We start from the raw sequence: 20,456 nt of genomic DNA on the forward strand, positions 1-20,456 counted from the left end.
AAGGCTTCCACTTCATTGTTTGAGCCTCCTCCGTAATTCCTAGTATAGACAACCACTATATTCCCCATACAATTGTAGAGGATACCCCAAGTAGCAGTGCTACCCACCATGGTTGAAACATCAAAATTGAGTTTTATCCAAGACTCAGGGAGGGTGCCACGCTATTATGCTTCTAGCCATAGCTTTAGAATTGTCAAATTGTGCCAACTTTGGGCGTAAGTCCCAAGTAGAAGCCCACTTCATATCATATTTTCCTGATAGATTCGAGGGGGGAGGTGGGTGGGTGGGTGGGGCTTTCACTGCTATATCTTACTACATTCTTTTAGAAGTTTGATAACCTGTTGGGTCACCACTAAACTAGTAGTGGCTTTGTCTTTAAAGATTTTGTTATTATGCTCCTGCCAGATTTTCCAAGAAACATACGGTGGAATTATTTGCCATAGAATTTTTAGGTATGGGTGGAAAGATGGACTATCCGAATGAAAAAATTGCTTCAAGCTTTCATTAGCACACCAATGGACCTCCCATAAGGCAAGGATCCCCCTCCACACATTTGAGTTAAAAGGGAAGTGTATAAGAAGGCGTGAGATAGATTTTGCATCCTGATAACAAAAGACACAACAATCAGCTAGCTGACATCCTTTCCTATGGTAGGTTATCCACCATGAAGATGGACCCACATAAGACCATACAATAGAAATTTTTTTTCGTTGGAAGGATAAAAGTGTGCTAGACCTTTCTCCAATCTCCCTAGGCCACCCCCCCGCTGCTGCCAAAAAAGACAACAAAGGTAAGCCGACTTCACCATGAAATCACTTGAGGGGGTAAGTTTCCAAACCAAGGAGTCATCCACCAGGGTGAAAGGGATCCTATAAATTTGAAGGAGGTTTTAAAGTTCTAAGGAAAGGCCCATCCTAGTAAGCTCTTGAATCTGAATTTTAATCCATTGACAACTCGAGGTTATATAGCTTCGAGTTAGAGAACCATAATTGTGAGTACAAGTCTCATGCAAGGGTAGGAACCTACTATGCATGGGGGGTTATCTTGGAGTCATTTTTATTCCCAAAAATCAATTGTGTTTCTATTGCCCACAATCTAGTGACAACCCATCTTCAAAAGTTTTTGGGTGTGCACCACATTGTTCCAAATTTTAGAACCTAGGGGGAGAGCATAGGTCCATAGGAAGTGATGGAACTGTTCCCCTCCTAGGTACTTGGACTTCGCAATGTTGCACCAACTTCCCTGGGAATTGAATAATCTCCAGCCAATATTATTTAGGAGGCCTTTATTCATATATCCTATCCTTCTTGTATTCAAACCTCCAAGGGCCTTAGGGTGATAGACTTTTTCGCAACTCACCAAGATCATTAGAGACTTCACTTCAATGCAAGACCATAAGAAATTATGTTGATTTTTTTTTTAAATGTCTCTAAATCTACCATGGATTTTAAAGATAGAGAGGAAGTACATTGAGATGCCCTACAAAGAAGCTGAGTGAAGCCAAAGTTTCCCCGCACTACTAAAAATCTTTCCTTTCCAACCCACTAGTTTTTTTTGGAAGTGTTCATCCAGAACATTCTAGTACTAAATAGAGACCTCTTTAATTGTGAGTGGTAGACTAGGATACGTATTTAGGAGGAACACCTCTTGGAATTCCAAAATTTTGCTCACCTTTTCTCTTAGACTAGCAAGAGTGTTGGAAAAATACACTTTTCTTTTTTGCTTTTTTGCCTAGAAACCATTGCATACTGATTCAAGATAGCTTTCTACTCCCTTAGTTCATGAATAGAAGAGATTACAAATAAGAAGGTTTCATCAATAAATTATTGGATAGTTTGTGGTGGGCAGATGGATGTAGGTTTAACTCCTTTAATTCTACCAGAGTTAGTCATGGAAACTAATTTTTTTCTTATAACTTCTACCACAATGATGAATAGGTAAGGTGATAGGGTGTCACCTTGACAAAGACCTTGGCAAGAAGCGAAGAAATTGCCTAGAGCCTCATTAACAAGCACCAAAAATGTGACAATATTCACCACTTTTTTGATAATTATGATAACATTCTCATTGAAGCCAAGTTTAGAGAGAATAGGAAAAAGAAAATCCCTCTTGACCTTATCATAAGCTTTGGAAATGTCCATTTTAGGGTCCATGCCTTGGTTCTTTCTCCTTTCCATAGAATGAATTACCTCATGTGTGGTTATGACCACATCAAGAATCTACCTCTGTGGTGCAAAACATTCTGGTTGGGTCCTATAAACTTATCAAGAAGGGGATTGAGATGATTTACGATGATCTTGGTGAGGAATTTACAAATTGTGTTGTAGAGACTAATGGGCCTAAAATCTTCTAGATAACTAAGGTTATCCTTCATAGGGACCCAAACAATGAAAGTTTGATTGAGTTCCTTTAAAAGTTTTCCTATTCTAACAAAGTCCCTAGTAGCATGGACCACATTGTACTTAACAATATCCTAGATTTCCTAAAAAAAGCAAAGGGAAACCCCTTAGGACAAGGGCTTTGTATTGATTCATGTTGAACATTGACTTTTTGACTTCCTCCTCCTTAACCTTACTAGTCATGTCCTCAATCATTTGGTTATTCACCACTAGATTAAACAACCTCAAAATATCATTTTGCAAATTACTAAAGACCTAGAAAGTAGGGGGATGTATATTTCCTAGAAGTAGTTATCGGGTTTATCTACTATCTTCTCAACTTCTTTTATCTCATGACCACTATTGTCCACAAATAGGTTGATAGTGTTTCTCTTTTTTCTCCTTGATGTTGATCTATGGAAGAAGGCCATATTTTGGTCACCCTCCTCTAACCATTACACCATAGATCTCTATTTCCTAAAGATTTCCTCTTGATTCAGGAGGATCTTCCACCTATCCTGACACTCCCTCTCCTCCTGTTGGTGGTCAATATTAATATTGCCTTATGCAATTTGATTTTGGAGAGATTCCAAATCCCAAAAAAATATTTAGTCCATCCATTCACCTGCTTTCAGATTCTACCAAGTTTTTTGGTAATACAAAATATAGCTATTCCTTCAACGAGATCCTTCCACCACCACTCAATATGGTTCATGAACTTTGTGTGTGAGTGCCACTTGATGTCATACCTAAAGGGCCTTCTTTTGGTAAGTTGTGTTTGTGTCTATGAGAAAAACATCATATAGTGATTTGATATGGTCCTCAAATTTTCCATTAAGGATGCATGTTGTAGGATGTCCTAGCCAGAAGAGATAACGGCCTTGTCAAGCCCTACTTTAATCAAAATTTTGGACAATCTATTGTTGGACTCAGTGAAAGTAGAACTTTGAAGGCCAATATCGATCAAGTCATTCCTTCTAAGGAAGCCCTCCAAGTCTTGCATGTTATTAGAAAAGTCCTCCAAGCCCCTCATTTTCTCCAAAGGGTAGAATGGGGTATTGAAGTCCCCATGCATATAATATTTTCCCATCTCAAAGTATCAACCACTTTGGTAGCCTCATCCTAGACATCTAGTCTACCATTTCTAGTGTTGGGAGCATAGAAATTAAATAGGTTCCAACTAGCAGCATGGGAGGTGAAACTTGTGACCATTAAATGTGTATTAAGGAGGATAACCAACCCCATCACCGTATTAGGGTTCTACATCATAGCAATGCCACCAAAATATCCATTCACATTACTATAAGAAAATTTAGCACCTGGCCAAATGTAAGTAGCCACTGTAGAGAAAACTTGCTCTGTCATTTTCACTTCCCTGCAAAAGAATCATATCAGTATTACGTTCAAAGATCTTTTGTTTAGTTTCATATTGCTTCCTGCAGCAATTAATCCCCCTCACATTCTAGGATATGATCTTCATCTCTTATTATTTTAGGTTTCCCTTAGGGTTTCTTGTTTCCCCAATGCTATATCCTTTTCTATTTCCATTTGGTGGATGTTCCTTATCATAGGTCTCCCAACCCTCATGGTTAACCCAACATTAGCCCTATTTCCTCCTTTGGGCTTTCTCTTCAAGACTGTCCATTCAACATCATTTCTAAGGAAGTCAAGACAAGGAACCTTTGAGGTGGGGGAAATTATTTCAACAATACCTAGGAGTGAGACCATCAAGGTTCCATTTGTGAGTGGTGAGTCATTCCCCATGTTTAGGGATGAGTTATGAGGGTTAAGAACACCATTTGACTCCATCTCTTGGCTCATCAGATCTCCACTAGATTGAGCCAATTGTAGGGCTTGCATGTCAACAATCTTGCCCTCTTCCTGCTTATCTACATCCTTTTTGTCAGTTTAATCACATAAACTCTCCTCACCTTGCCCATCAACATCCTCCTTCACAAGGGTTCTAAGCTTCTCAACTTCTTTGCTAGTGGCTTTATTTAGATCATGCAGATCCACCATGCAAGTTTCCATCAAACTTATCGGTTCCATATTCTCTTGTCTGTTGGAATTGTTAGCCATTTCATCTATTTTCAATCTTTCAACCATCACTATGTGTGGTGAGGACACTTTTCTTGAGTTTCTCACCCTTCAAGAAATCTACAAACAAATGAGCAAGCATGTTGTATTTTTGACAAAAGGGAGTAGCATTCTCATAAACTAATAGTGCGACCAGGTGTCCCATTTAGATTTCACATCCACCATGGTTGACAAGGGTTTGTTCACACCTACATTCACACAAAACCTAGAAAAGCCTAGTTTAGTCTTAGAGCTAGTCATTATATCTATTTTTATGAATTTTCCAAAGGAGTTTCCAATCCATGTAATCACATGCTCATCCCAGAACTCCAAGGGGAGTCCAAGCAATCTTATCTAGATTGGGGCATATCTGAAGAGATCACTCTCTAGGTTGAACCCTAGTTTCCATTTTGCTAGAAACAAGTAGTGCTTGCCAAAGTGCCAAGAGCCTGCCATGATCGAATCAAAGTCTCTTTTCACAGTAAATCTAAACAAAAAGAGGGAGCCAGTATTGCAGAGATGGAAATTGAACCCATAAGTTTCCACCTCGTTGAGCACCATTTTCTCACCATATCCATCATAGGTCAAAATGAGACAAACTTTCCAACAAGGAAAAGTGTAAAACGTAAGGAAATCAAATCAACCAATGAGTTTGGTAGTGAAATTAGAGTTCCAATGGCTCCTAAGGAAAACATGGGTTTCTCTCTAGAGTCCATAGGGATCTTGGATCCGATAATAGCCCCAAGTCAATAGTTTGACTTTGGGGTCACCACCACTTCTACTGCCACCGTGGGACCACCTAAGGGATTGGGACCCAAATAGGCACAATCATCAGGAATGACATATGGTTCCATTAGGTGAGGATTTTTCTGCTTGATGTAGGATGTGAGCATTCTAGGACTAAGTGAATAAAACTAGTTCTAGATTCAGACACACAGTGGCCAAATTTACCTGGGGGGGCAGGGGCAGTTAACAGTGGAAGGATACATTTCCCCAAAGACTGAGAGGGCATGCTACCAAGATGAAGGCCAAGAGGGAAAAAAGTTGCAGAGCCTCCTCTTCCAAAAAAGTGGAAAGTATGTTTTTGTTAGTAAGAAGTCCTATGTAGAATCCCACTTCATATCATATCTTTGTGGGGGATTCGATGGGGGCTTCCACCGTCAGATCCTACTACATTCTTTTAAGATTCTAATACTACATTCCTTTAGTAGCTTCTATTAAAACAATTTGACAACTATATTGTTTTAACATAAGCTTCTAATGTTAAAACAACATAGCTATCACATTCATGAATGGAATTAATGCAGTCATAAAATTCAACTATACCAATGCAAAAACATGATACTTCTTAAATCAACTTATTCAATCTTGGTATGGTAGATAACTATTGCTCGTAGAGAAATATTGTAGAGGGGACCAACTTTATAGTATGAATAATTCACCTCAACATAACGTATCGAATTTTAGCCTTTTTAAATATTTATAATACATTTGATTCTTCCTATAATAATGTTATAAGATTTTGAAGGCCTATAATAATATAATTTTTTTTAGCATATTACCATAGTCAAATCTATAGCTACAAGATGTCTAGGAATCTTTATATGTTCTAGATGTAGGAGAACCCACTTGCCTCAAGGAATTAATTTCAAATTTGTACAATTGGGCTCTTCAGTGCATGATCACCCATATGAATATTTTAAAAAGAATCATTTAAAAATATTGGTGCCCTATTAAAATAGTTCATTTTTTAATCTTTCTATTCTCTTAGGTCCCATTTGGTTGGGGAAGAGGAATAAGGCTCAAAACCTTATTATCTCATAACCAAGTTTTCGTAAACTTGGTTTTCCATTTGGGAAGATAGTTGGACCATTTGGTTGACATGGAAGATGAATATACAAATCCATATTCTATGCTTAGTTTCAAATTTAGAAATTGGAATAGGAATCATTTTCCAAGCTCCTTGTTGTGCAAAATAGAGAAACCCATAGTCGTTGACCAAGAACTAAGTCACAAGATTCGAGTTTGAGTTTGAGTTCGACTCCTATTAAGTTTAGATGAAGTTCAACAATGTTAATAAATTCACAAAAAAATTGACATTAAATTCATTTTATATAATTTATTAAAATATTTGAAAAATATAATTATATCCAATTTTTCAAAAAAGTAGATTAACATTACAACATAGATTTGAAATTTTTATAGAAGAATATCAAATTTAAAAAATAAATACAAATCAAACTGATTTTTAATTTTAAAAATATTAAATTTATAAAATAAAAAATATTAATTTAACCACATCATTTAAAAAACATAAAATGAAATGTATTGGTAATTTAGTTTAACTTAACAAAGAAAATTTTAATGAGTTGAAGAGTTAGAGATTTTGAGGGTAAGACTATTTCTTTATGTTGTGTGAATGATTGCATGCATTTGTAAATCATTGGCTATTAAAAAGATTGTTGTGAAATTACACTGTATAGTTTTTATTCCAAATTTAAATATTTCATTTGAGTAATTGATTTGTGTTGTTTTTTGATATTTGAAAGTGGTAAAGTATAAAAAATATTAATATTATGTATTCATATTTTCATTGGATACAATCAGATGCAAACTAAAATAATACATTGATATCTGAATAGTTTTATACAACCATATTTTCCACTCAATTAATATAATAAATCCAACATTCCTCCCTTATGACATTAATCCAACAATAGTGAAAATTGCAAAGGTTTTAAAAAACCCTCTGAAAACTTTGATGAAGCTCCTTCACCAATATTCTTCCCTAGAAACTTTTTTTGAAATGTTTTTCCTAATCTTTGCTTATTGAAGTATATTTTTTCTCTGCAACTTTAGATTGCAAATCCTAAAGTTTTCCTCTTAAGTAGATTCCATATCTTAACTTTAGATTGCAAATCCTGAAGTTGTCCTCATAATATGATTGTTCCCAACTCCTTTGCACAATGAGACATAGTTCATTCAAAATTTCACATCTCCTTAGAGTGTGTCTAATGTCTCCTTTAGTGTAGTAGGAACAACAGTCACAAATATTACTATACATGAGATGTCTTTTCTCCTCTCTCCTTGGAAGGGCAATCATGTTGCCAATCCCCCTCTTCTCTTCAGAGACACATATAGGTGCTTCTCATGCAGTAATCATCTATAAGCAAGAAGCTAGGTTGAGATGATAGATGTCCTCCTGCCTCCAATGTCTCCAACCTCCTATAATTTCTTTCATAATCTTTAAAGAAAAAATCTTGTATCATTTTCATGTGGATTATCCTAGTCATCATTATTTGTATGTATTGAAAAATCACAAAAGTGTGTCTCACCTTCAATTGCGACAAAAGCTATATTTTTCTTCAATTTCCCATCGATGAAATATTTGGTCCACTGAATATAATTCATTTGTACATGTCTATTTATCTAACAGTAAAAACATTTCAATTCTCTTTTGGCAAGAACACTAGATTTATTTCTAGCAAATAAAGCACATCCATTAGTAATTTGATGACTCTTATGAACTCTACTTCCTTCACCAATTAAAGAAGAAATTATTATTTCCAGACTAGGATTCATTTTGTTCAAAACAATATGATGAAATCTTGAAGGCATGCTACTAAGTAGGATTGCTTTGGCATCATCATCATCTATAATTAATGCATATTTCATTCCTGATAGAAAATAAATCACAACATATTCATGGACTCATAGGCTAGAAAATATAGCATCTACACAATAAATCTCAAACCTCTCTTCAATTAAAAAAAAAATGTAGAAGATCTCATTCACAAACGTTAGGGACTGGTCATCGAAAATCCATTAAAAGCACTCTTCTCCCCATTGATCAACCTACTCTAATACCAAATGAAAGTGTTCAAGTATAAAAAAGATTGATATTATAGATTTAGATTTTCATTGGATACATTTAGATACAAACTCAAATAATACATTGATATTTGAATAGCTTTATATAGGCTTATTTTCCCTTAAAAAGACTACTTACAGGAATAACTTACCATTAACTAAATATTGAAATAATTTATTTATTTAATCTAACCTTAGAAACTAACCTAATTAATGTAATAAATCCAATAATATCAAGGGATTAGATGACTAATGTAGGGATGACAATAGATCAAAGAATTGTGTACATTCTCATGCTCCTGATTATGCTTTGCTGTAGAGAAAAAATAGAGCATGCAAAGAATACAACTGTGAAATTGATATCCATTCTATCATAAACTATTGCTTACAACATGCAACTAGTGCAATGTTTATATAATATAGAATGAATGAATTTAGAAAGTTGATTCCATTATAAAATATTGCTCACAATATGCAACTTGTGCATTGTTTATACAATAAAGAAATGCATGAATTTAGAAAGTCGAGTCCATTATAAAATATTGCTTACAATATGCAACTAGTGCATTGTTTATATAATATAGAAATACATATATTTAGAAAGCTGAAACTAGTGCTCAAATAGTAAATCATAGTGAAATTAATGATTAAAATCCAAAATTAAAACAAGAGTTCTCCTTCTTACCCTTGAGCAATGTAAACTAAGTCATCCATAACTAACAGATCAGAATAGGACATTATAATTAATGAACACTAACATGCTTCTCATCTATTTCTTGCACTGATGATACACAAAATAGTCCATTATTTTTTCACCTTTTTTGAATTAAAGAGTGTTTTTTGCTTATGTAAATTTTGAATTTTCATTTAATGAATTGGATCACCTTTGATAAGTGCCACAAAGAGTGATATTCAATTCTTTATTCATTATCAACCCTCTTTCTTTGTTGAGCATAATTGTTAAACATGTCTCATTAGGATAATTTTTTAGTTCTTTGACTGTAGCATGACACTATAGCATTCTTCTTTTGTTAACTAGCAGATTAAGATCACTATCATCATGCACTACTTATAAAATTAAGGATGGAAAAGTAAGTCAGTTTTGACTATTTAATAATTTTACTTAAAAATCAAGGTAATATAAACAATCCATAGATTAATGGTTACTAGCCAATACACAATATAAATATTTATATTTTCCAATGTCAAATGTGTAACACAGTCTTCATGTTTGTTAAGAAATAGAATACTATGTTAAACTGATTTCCCTAACTATCAAGTTTATTTGTACTGTATATTCATATTAATTGATTCCTACTTTTCTTTTGGCATGATTATTTTTAAAATATAATTGACTCAAGAGTTTAATCCTATTTTGGAGGTCTTCTTGTTTGTGAAGAAAGTGAGTACTTTGCTGAATTAATTTCCCCAGATACCAAGTTTGCATTGATTCCTACTGTTCTTTTCACATGATCATTTTCAGTTTAATTAAAAAATGTAAATAAAATAAATTTGTCAGTACTATTTAGTTTATTGCATACACTATTGAATAAAGGCATACTCAACAACATGCAACATTTTGCCCACTTTGTCCCAAAATAGGGCTTCTGAAAAGAAATATTGAAATCCACAAAAGCATAATGAATAGTTTCAAATTTAAGTTTTTTATTGTCATCCTTCCTAAATCCTTCCTTAATCTCACATAATAATTGCAATTTGGTGCACTGATTAGTTTCAGTTACAGAAGCATGAATAGGCCTTGTATTTGGACTATATAATCTATAGGTTATAAATAGAAATAATATCTTTGGACTTTATAATTTATCAGTTATAGATAGAAATAATATCTTTGTGATATTATTTTTCAAAGCTGCACTGTGACAACTCTTGACAATCAACATCAATTTATATCTTTACAACTAGCTTTTAATAGTGCAACTCTCATTTTGTAATCTTTCACTGTGACTTCTAATTCCCAACTGGGTACCAGAATAGTGGAGGCATCTAACTATATATATTAAAGTTCAACACAGATAGTATAGAATAACTAGCAATCGCACCTTGGTGTGCAATAGGTACGCCGCAGAATTATGGAAGGTTATCTAAGTATTTGTCTTATTGTTTGTCTCTTCCCCTCATCCTCTTTTTATCTATTCATCTCTCTATTAGTCTATCTCACCATTTATATCTCTTTCTATACCCTCTTCGACATTATCTCTTCTGATTTCTTTCTATTTGTACCTTTTGATTGATCTTTATCTCTCTATCTATTTTTCTCTCACCCTCTCACTCTATGTCCACATCTCCATATTTCTTCTCCCATCTCTCTCTATATCCTCCCTCTATCTCTATATCTATCTAGATATGTATATGTTTACCTTATTATCTTTCCATGACTCTCTATCCCTATATATTTCCCCATCTCTACCTTGGTCTCTAAATATATGTTTGTGCCTCTATCTTTATCTTTATATATATTGCTTACTCCTTTTCTCTTCTTTATATGTTAATATCTTCCATCTCCATTCTCTCCCTCTATATTTCCTTCTCCTCTTTTTTCCATTTTCTTCTCAATCTCCATTTAGATATACGTCTCTCTCTTTTTCTTCCCTCTACACCTCTCCCTATCTCGACATATCTCTCCCTTTCTCTCCACCTCTCTCTCTTCTTTGATATATCTCTTTGTCTTCTCATCTCCATCTATTTCTCTCTCTATCTCTATCTTAGTATCAGTCACATTCAGTATCTCTCGTATCTTCCCTCTCTCCCTTCCCACTTAACTCCATTTCTATCTCTCCATCTCTATCCTAGTACCTCTAGTTTCTCCCTTTATGTATCTATCCTTTTCTATCTCTTACCACAAATTTCAGAAATCTAAGATCAATAAAAACAAAAAAAAAAATATTTTCTACCATATACATGTAGGGTTCCTAACTATTTTCTAACTATGCCCTTCCTCTATCTCTTTTTAAAGTATTGAAAAAGCATATGGTAATAGAAATTGATGATATTTCTTAAACTCTCCAATCCAATATCTACCTTAAAATTTATAACAAGTGGATTTCCAAATCTGAAATAGTCAAATATTCCTCATTTCATGGCTGAATTTATTCAAATATTCTTCATCTTCCAGCTGAATTCAAACATTCTTTAGAATATACATTTCACAAGACAATTTTATGTGTAGATTTGGCTGAGTTCAAAGTTTAAAGTAAACAAAAATTAATGGCAGTTGTCTTACATTGAGCTTCTCCATTCAATATTTCAGTCCCTGAATCTTAAAGTTCAAAGCATGCAAGTTTATAGATCCAATCAAAGACAGAGTGAGATTGTTTTATAATTTCTAAAAACATCGAGCCATTTTCTGATTTGGGCGTTTATGTTAAATATAGATATTCATACAACTACCTATAAAATCTAACTAAAATTCACCTCAAACTAATGCAGCAGAGTCCTTGATCCAAGACATGTTCAAAAGATTTGCACAGTGGAGATCTTCACAGCCAACAAAACCAATTCAATCAGATGCCTAAAATATAGGAACTTTATGCTCTCATCAATTCTCTTTTGAGAGTTGTTCAAAGCTGATAAACATGAAATCCAAGCCTCCTAATCTCTCACCCAATATACTTGTGCGGGTGCTTGTGAACAAGAGAATCTTTGGAGGACCTAATAATTCAAAGGATTTACATTAATGTGAAAATGAAAGGAGTGCCCATGAGGCTAGTAAGAAAGAAATGGTTTTTCCCTTCAACCTCTCTCCATGGCTTTCCACAAAGTTAATTACTTCGTCAACATGCCTGAGGTATGCTCATGTGCCCACTCCCACCCAATTCTTTATGCAAAAATAACCATTAATCATGATCAATACTTGAGTGATTATTTTTTTCAAGACATCCTAGTAATGGTAATCAAAATTGTGTAGGAATTGAAACAACAAGGACTCATAGGAAACCGACTTTAGTCACTGCATGATGTGAGCATGAGGACATTCAGGCCAAGTGTGTTGACATGTTTGATGGGGGAGAGTGGGGTAGAGAAGACAACATTGATGGATGCTCATCTATATTATGAATTTTTTATCGAATAAGAATTTAGATTTGTGGAGAATAATGATGAAGAGACATGGATTTCGTCTTTAACTTGCATACATGTCTATGATCCTCAACAACGAAAGATTAATCTAGCAATTGGAATCAGGGCTTTCTTGGAGATTTGAATCTGAAACACTACAAGCACTATTTGATGTTGTGATTGTTTCTGTTTATGCAAATGAGGCTTTTCAACTCAAGCAAAAGCATCTCCAGTAGGTTCACTCAATTGGATTCACTAACTCCATCGATACCAAGTTTTGTTGGGACGGAAGGCCTTGGAAAAGAAACCTATTTTGGACATTTTAGCAGAATGAACAAAGCAATCCACAAAATATTGATGCAGGCCATGAACGATGAAGGTCTCATGACATAATAGAAGATTGAAGTTTTGAATGAGAGTGGAAACAGGAGAATCAAGAGTGGAGTTTCATATGGAGTTTTCTACGCACAATCATACATCTTTCCACCTACTGCATTTGAGTTGAGGACAAAATTCTATCCTAGATCACGTGTTACAGTTTCATGCTTCAAACCTAAAAAAATATTGATCTGTCAGACTAATTGTGACTCTTTGTAGCTATGTTCCCACTTAATTAGTGTCCATTTACTCTTCTTCCTCTACTCCTCTCATCACATCTTTGCAACAGAGTTCTCATTATGTGATTGAAATCAGCTTTCTTTCCATTCTTTTTCCTTTTGCCCAAATAATTCATCCTTGTGCAATGAGTTGGGCTACAAGAAAGAGATCTTCTTATGCCATGTTAGAGAGATCAAGTAGCATTGGAGCCAGAGATGTTTTGAGGCTCTTGTTCTTCTTTGACGAGAAAGCATCCAAATATAGCCTCTCCAAGAGTGCGAAATCCACAATCTCAATCTGTGCTCCAATCTTTCTCTTCATGATCTTGCTTGTCATGCTCTCCACATTTGACTCCGGCAAGGTTAATTCTTCATAGCCATCTTTGCCAATGGTAGGGCCTCAGATTGAGATCAGCTTCAGCAAAAGATGGAGGGTTTTGTAGAGCACTGTGAGTGAGAAAAAACTAATGCCCAAGAAAGAATGGAGTAGAAGCAGGAGCAAACTTGCTCTTCATGGAATGGGAAACTGGTGGAACACTTCGATGGAAGCTACTATGATGTGGACATCTCTCACCCGGGCTCAAGACGTGAATAAATTTTTGCATTTTCTTTATGATGGTTGAATGACTGAGATTTCTTTGATGGTCATCCAACCTTTTTAAAAAAATTCAATGCCTCGATGCATCTCGGGGTATTTTACATATAGAGTATATATTAGCTAGTTATATGATCATGATTAAGGCTGAAATTTGATTACGTTGGTCTTTTTCTTTATTATGTCACCGTGTGAGTAATTTTCGTTTAGTCTTCTGTAGCTTACGCTATCAAATTCCTCCTATCATTTTTCTTGAAAGAATCCATTTTCCTTGTTTTCCATATAGAAATGAATGTTATGCTTTAACAGTATTAGATCTTTGAAATGTGGGTTATGATCCATTCAGTATTTAATGGTTTTCCTGTTCCTTTTAATCTTCTGCTCACACTTCCAAAAAAAGTCTTCTTGGAACAATATATAGATCTCATTTGTTTTGTGTCGAGTGCAAGGTAAATTATCTTGCTTGATCTTGAAAAGAAAGAATGAAGTTTATACTACAGGCCAGTTCCTAGATATATAGATTTCAATTGGTTTGTCTCCGAGTGTAAAGTAAATTATCTTACTTGATCTTGAAAACAAAGAATGGATTTTATAACAGAGAAGAGTTCCTTTTATGGAATTCTGTAACGTCAGACAATGCATCTGGTACAAAGCACAAAACCCAAACAAAAATTTGCTTTTTAAAGCACAGCGCAGTGTGTGGAGAACTCCAAAATTTTACAAATAAGTTCAATCCATTCTTCATGACCCAAAAATAAAATTTCACATACCAAAAACCCTGCAAGCCCCAAGTTTGGAATTTTACAGTGTCATATAATCAGGCCGATGATTTTCAACCTTGATCCCCAACAGATGAATACTTTATGCAGCAGCTGAAGTATTTATCCAGCGAAGTCCTCTTGTGCAATGGAAAACAGAAAATTCAACATCAATCAACAGAAATTAGGAAATTCAACATTATCCAAATATACTGAGAAGGAAAAAAGAAAAAAAACTGAAAAGGGAAAAGTTATCTTCCGCAACAATTAAAAGCAAATTCAGCATTATCCGACTGTAAGAAAGAAAGAAATTCAGCAACACCCAACTGCAATGAGAAAGCAAGAGAGATCAATAGAAAACTATAAATTCAATATTTCCCAACTTACTGAGCCGAATAGAACTTATTACTACTGTCTACAATTAACCCAAAAGATAACAGGACTATCAAGTCTATATAATAAGCCAATAGTAATTACTGGTTTTCTAAATAAAACAGAAATAAAAAGATAAATTCAATTAATTATCAAGAAATCTGCAATAAGCCAATAGTCCTTTGAACTTTCTGGCTGTCTATATAAAACAAAAATAAAAAGACAAATTCAATATAAAAAATCTCAATCAAGTGTGAGAAAGATCTGTAATACGCATTTTTCTATGGGCATATACTTTCCTGCATGCCTCGGCCTCCTAGATTTTTCAACAAGTGGAATGGAGAAGCAGAAGATAGGTAGAAATACCGAGCTTGATTATTTTAATATTGTGTCTAAACATATTTGTAATGTCTAGTCCTTTTGATCCTGACATAAACAATTAGTTTGCAGAAACTGAGAATGTGCATCTGCAAATAAAAACAATCCTTATTCAGTTGTCCTCGGGATAACAAAGTTGAAATTTTTTTACTATCTTAAATTATGGCAGTCTGTCTCAATTCTCAATAATCTCACAAGCATTCTTGATAGATTAGATGTATTTGGAGCAAACATAACCCTTTTCAATTGATCTCCCAAAAATAAAGTTGACAATTTCATTTCTGTAAAAGTGAACAATTTCATTTCTGTAAAAGTGAACAAATTCATTCCTCCTGAATAAAAAAATTGACAAATTCATTCCCCTCTGAAAAAGGAAGTTATTAAATCCTTCATCTATCTCAATCCTCAAAAATCCCATACAGTTGACAAATTCATTTTGACTCATTCATCGCTGTCTTGAAAACCCAATACAGTTGACAAATTCATTATTCTCATAAAGTTGACTCATTCATTCCTGTCCTAAAATATTGAGAGTCTGTCTCAATCCTAAAAAATTCCACACAACCCACCTGACAGAAAATATGTATTTGAAAATTTAAAAACTCCTCCCTCAAATAATCTCTCAAAAACAAAGTTGGCACCCTATCTGAATCCATAGGAATCCCACAAACCATCTATTCTCTGTAATCTAAAAATTTAGAAGTTCCTCACTCAATTGATCTCTCAAAAACAGAACTGACACATTCATTCTTCTGTTCTGTCTGCATCCTCAAAAATCTCGCAAACAAGGAAAATAACTCCAAATCCATACAACCAAAATTATGAAATTCTAGAACATTAAAACTGAAATACCCAAAAAACCCAAATCTGAGAGGCTAAGGCCATGATCTTACATGAGCATATCTATTATGAGATTGATAAAGCGGAAAGAAAAGGGAGAAAAAACCTAAAACCCCAAATCTCCGTTTAATAAAATTTCCTCTGGTTTCTAAGAAGGTTGAGGAGCAATATGAAGAAATGTAATCTGTGGTGAAGGGGGAAATGAGGAAAATAAAGAAATGGGAGGGAGAGAGGATAGTGCAGAAAACAATGGACAGCTAAGTGAGTGGTTAGAGCACGTAAAACACAGCAGCTGACAGCGAAGCAGCACAAAAGCTTATCACACTCTCCAACCTGCTCCCTATGCCTTTTCCTGTGTATTTCCCCTGTTGTCTCCTTGTCTGCCTTTACCGTGTGGTGAACAGTGAAAAACTAAAAAGATCTCAAAGCATTCCAATGGTAGTCATTTGCTCTCCATGGAGGTAGTCATTTGCTCTCCATGGCTGTCAACCGTTGGATGTCAAAGTGAGCTCCTTACATTCAATAGGGAACGCCTACGGCGTAATTATCATTTTCTCAGAAGTAATTCCATGAATATAAAAACTTCAAGTTTGTTTATAAAACCGGTAGCAGCAACAAGATTATCATTCCAATTGCAAGTTGTAGACAGAATCAGAATTTCATAAGTGCTCAAGTAGTAGCCTCTAATGAAGACAAAACAATACAATTCCTCTTTTCCATTCTTATATTTATGCTTTTCCAAACCAAATTGGACACGCTAGCTTGTTTAGCCATTTGAATCTACTACAGAAACACTGCTATCTATCTAATAATCACAACCCATTTGAATCAGATTTGTTGAGCTCCAAATTGAGAGAAGCTGCTATAAAGAAACACGCGAAAATCCTAATTTTAATACTATACAATCAACCATTTTTTACATTAATAATGCTAAGGTAATTAAACTTTATGACCTATTCCTAGTAAAGTACATCAGTGCGAACAAACATTGTGTTGACTAGACCTGAAAACTCTTCAATAGAGATCGAGGGGTAGGCGAGGTTTGATAATGGCCTCCAATGGAATTGATTTGGGCATTGTGAGACCAAACCCCTCTGTCATATCAATTTCAGTGCCCTCTGGAACAAACCACTCGAAGCTCTGAAGCAGCCGCCCCAATGTATGACTGACAACAATCAACGCCAAAGACATACCGGGGCATATTCTCCTTCCTGAGCCAAATGGAAACAATTCAAAGTCCTGCCCTTTTACATCAATTTCTCGGCTGCTCTTAATTAGAAATCGTTCAGGCTCAAATTCCGTTGGGCGTTCCCACACAGCTGCATCCCTCTGAATTGCCCAAACATTCACCCACAGTTGAGTTCCTGCGGGAACACTGTATCCTCCTACACTGCACGCCTCGGTAGATTCATGAGGGACCAGAAGCGGTCCAGCTGGAAAAAGCCTTAGAGTTTCCTTTACAATTGCTTCCAAATATTTCAGCTTGGGCAGATCTGATTCCTCCATTAATCTGTCCTGACCGACATGTGAGTCGAGCTCTTGCTGGGCTTTATGCAAAATATGAGGGTTCTGCAGCAGAGCTGACAGTGCCCACTCAATGGTCACAGAAGATGTTTCAGTACCTGCGCTTATCAAGCTCTGCAAAATCGAAAAGAAAATATCTTAAAGGTAAGAAATGAAAAAGCACGTGGGTTGTCATTAATTTTTTGGTTCTTTTAATGTTATCTGTGCAGGGAAATAATTACATTCAAAATTATGTAACACAGCATACCAAGGCGTTGGCTTTGACCACATCGTCCTTATTGTCAGACTGAATTTCGTCGTTGTCTGTTGCAGAGATGAGAACATCGATTAAGTCTCGAGCATGGTCCCCTCTCTTCTCTCGGTGATCCTGCAACAACTTATTCATACACACGTCTATTCTCTTCGTTAGATTCTTCATAGAAAACACTATTCCCTGTAGATCGAACCACTTAAGAACGGGCAGGTAATCAGCGATATCAAACAACCCAAGTAGCAAAACATATTTCTCCAACAACATCTTAAAGTGCTGCGCTTCACGGAGATCTTCAGAAGTGAGATCCGACGAGATCCCTTTGCTAGCAACTATTCGCATCATGATATTATATGTGAGATCAGAGAGCCTCGACTTCATGTTCACTGGGTTCATCTGATCTTGCTCCCAACTCTCGAACAGGGAACGGATGAGGGTGGAAATCTCCTCTGTGCGGACTTCCTTGAATGATTCAATTCTGTTTGACGTAAACAGTTGGACGTTGCAAATTTTCCTGATGTTCCGCCAGTATGAGTCATAAGGAGCCAAGCCGAAGTTTTTGAAATCATACCCAATATGCTTTCCTGCAGACAGGAGTGGGCGCGAAGCAAAAGCTTTGTCATTAGTTGTGAAGCATTCTTTTGCAAGATCTGAAGAACTGATGACCAACACCGAGCGGAATCCAAGTCGGAGATGAATGATGGGGCCATACGTTTCTGAAAGAGATGAGAGCAGTCTGTGAAGTGGCTGTTTGCTTCTACTTAGTACAAGAAGATGCCCAAGTATTGGCCACGATGGAGGCTGGGGTAGGTTTACCTTTGCCCTAGTGTTACTGTTTCTTGTCCTGATAGAATTTGTAAGAAGCCAAAGTGAAGGCAGTGCTAGCAGAGCAAGAAGAATAATGGAAGCTGCCAATTCTAAAGCCATAATAATTCAGGACTTAGCACGCCTCACATATGATGAAGCACTCGGCCTTAATTCGCGGCCGACCCTTGTGCCAATAATTGAGATTGGCAGAGTTTTGAATGACCACGGCTTTCAGATTTGGATGCAAGACCGCCTTTCGTTGAAAATATTGTCATTGAAAATGCAATCCGTGACAACGTGTAGCAGTACTATTTTTCACTTTACACCTAATATTTATTAAATTGTTCATTGGACACTTTTCAAATCATTACCGAAAATATATCCATTTTGAACGTGCCGGTAATCTCATCGTTGACAAATTTAATTTTAATATCAGAAATATCCCGTGAACTGTCACTGTGGAATAATTTCGAGCCATGATTTTGAACTTAGATTAGAAATAAAGGGGGCTGCCATTTAGTCAATGAAGTAGTGGAGGACAGCTCTCTTTTTATTAGAAAAATCCAAACAAAAAAAACATCAATTATAGTTTTGCTGCAACCATCTTTGGAGTCTATTTCTAATGAGCATAACGTTAAACATTTTTTTATACAGTATAAAAAGGCGACACAAAATTGTATAGTAACATTTGTACTTTGGTATGGAATGGGCAGGTTCAAGAAAGGCTGGGGCTATTCAGTCACGAAACATTGGTGAGATGTTGCATGTCATCATGATGTATCCATCACATCTCAGCCCCTAGTGACACTAAATTGCTAGTTTATTTGCTTGTAACAATAAATTCATAGATATATAATAATCAAATTATTAGTCCCTCTCTTGCATAAGGCAGGGTACTAATGTTTTCAGTGGTGGGCACAATTAATGTCTATAATAAAAACTAATGATAAATTCCTAAGGTCAAAAGGTAGTTTATTTTTTAATTAATTTTAAATTACTAATTTCTAATTTTTGATTAGATGGTGGCAATTCTAGTAGGGGTAAAATTTAATTTTTGCACCAAAAATTGAAGATAAATAGTTTATGGAAAGTTCTCCATTCTAAAACATTGTCGAAATCCATTGTCATGGAGTGCAAAGCCACTGTAATAGGCAGGTATGGTGGAGGAGAATTTTCTATAAGTTATCCGCTAGCAAAAGTCCTAGCGGAAATTCAAGATGAGTGCCTAGACAGGTATTCATCATTGTACTTTCATGATTGAATTACTATTTGCATTTTCCCCCTATTAACTCTCTTAGTGTAATAGTGCCAGAATCTTGTCTTACTCATTTTTACTGTGACCTGTTTGCGTTGATGGTGGTAAAATCTTGTTCCCCTAATTTTTTCATTAGTGTTGAAACTTAGTTGTAGCAGGATCTTCTCTGCTGCTTTTTTTCCATTAATTGTTAGGGGTAAAGATACAAATTTTTTCTGCCACAATCAACAACTAGATAACTCCATTATTATTGATGCTTTTGAAAACTGTTACATGAGCATAAATTTAAAAAAATAGAACACAAATTTCGTACAATCATAGACTAATAACTCCATTTAGTACTGATCCATTTGAATATTATTAGAGATACTTTTAAAGAAAAAACAAAAACAATCTAGTACGATCAGAGATTGTATGACTCCATTATTGCTAATGCTTCTAACCGTGAGATTCCGACCATTAATCTAGGTAACATTTTTTTGATAGATGCTTGAAAACAATCATTCTTTTATCTTTTATATAGAAGTTTTTATCCCCTTGTCACCCCTTTGATTCTCCTTGGTTCTGGCGTTGCCCTTCTTTCTAAGCAATTGATAGGCTCCAACTGAGCCTTCTCATGCTTTCCAACTCCATATTATTTGTCTACAAATTATATGGGATGAAAAGACATGCTTTCTAATTAT

At 35.3% G+C, this 20,456-nt stretch overlaps 1 protein-coding gene across 1 annotated transcript; it reads right to left on the reverse strand.

The window, feature by feature from the left end:
- Window positions 1-16,624: 16,624 nt before the first annotated feature.
- LOC149560370 (xanthotoxin 5-hydroxylase CYP82C4-like) lies at window positions 16,625-18,762 on the reverse strand. Its single transcript, XM_089824661.1, has 2 exons — window positions 17,709-18,762; window positions 16,625-17,575 (listed from the first exon to the last, which is right to left on the reverse strand). Exons 1-2 carry the CDS (start codon window positions 18,636-18,638, stop codon window positions 16,952-16,954), a joined length of 1,554 nt encoding a protein of 517 aa, XP_089680787.1. The 5' UTR covers window positions 18,639-18,762; the 3' UTR covers window positions 16,625-16,951.
- Between the last annotated feature and the right edge of the window lie 1,694 nt (window positions 18,763-20,456).

This window comes from Cupressus sempervirens, chromosome 4, assembly GCF_028749045.1.
Source record: "Cupressus sempervirens isolate cs-2001-9-10 chromosome 4, ASM2874904v1, whole genome shotgun sequence".
In the NCBI taxonomy this organism is placed as follows: domain Eukaryota; kingdom Viridiplantae; phylum Streptophyta; class Pinopsida; order Cupressales; family Cupressaceae; genus Cupressus; species Cupressus sempervirens.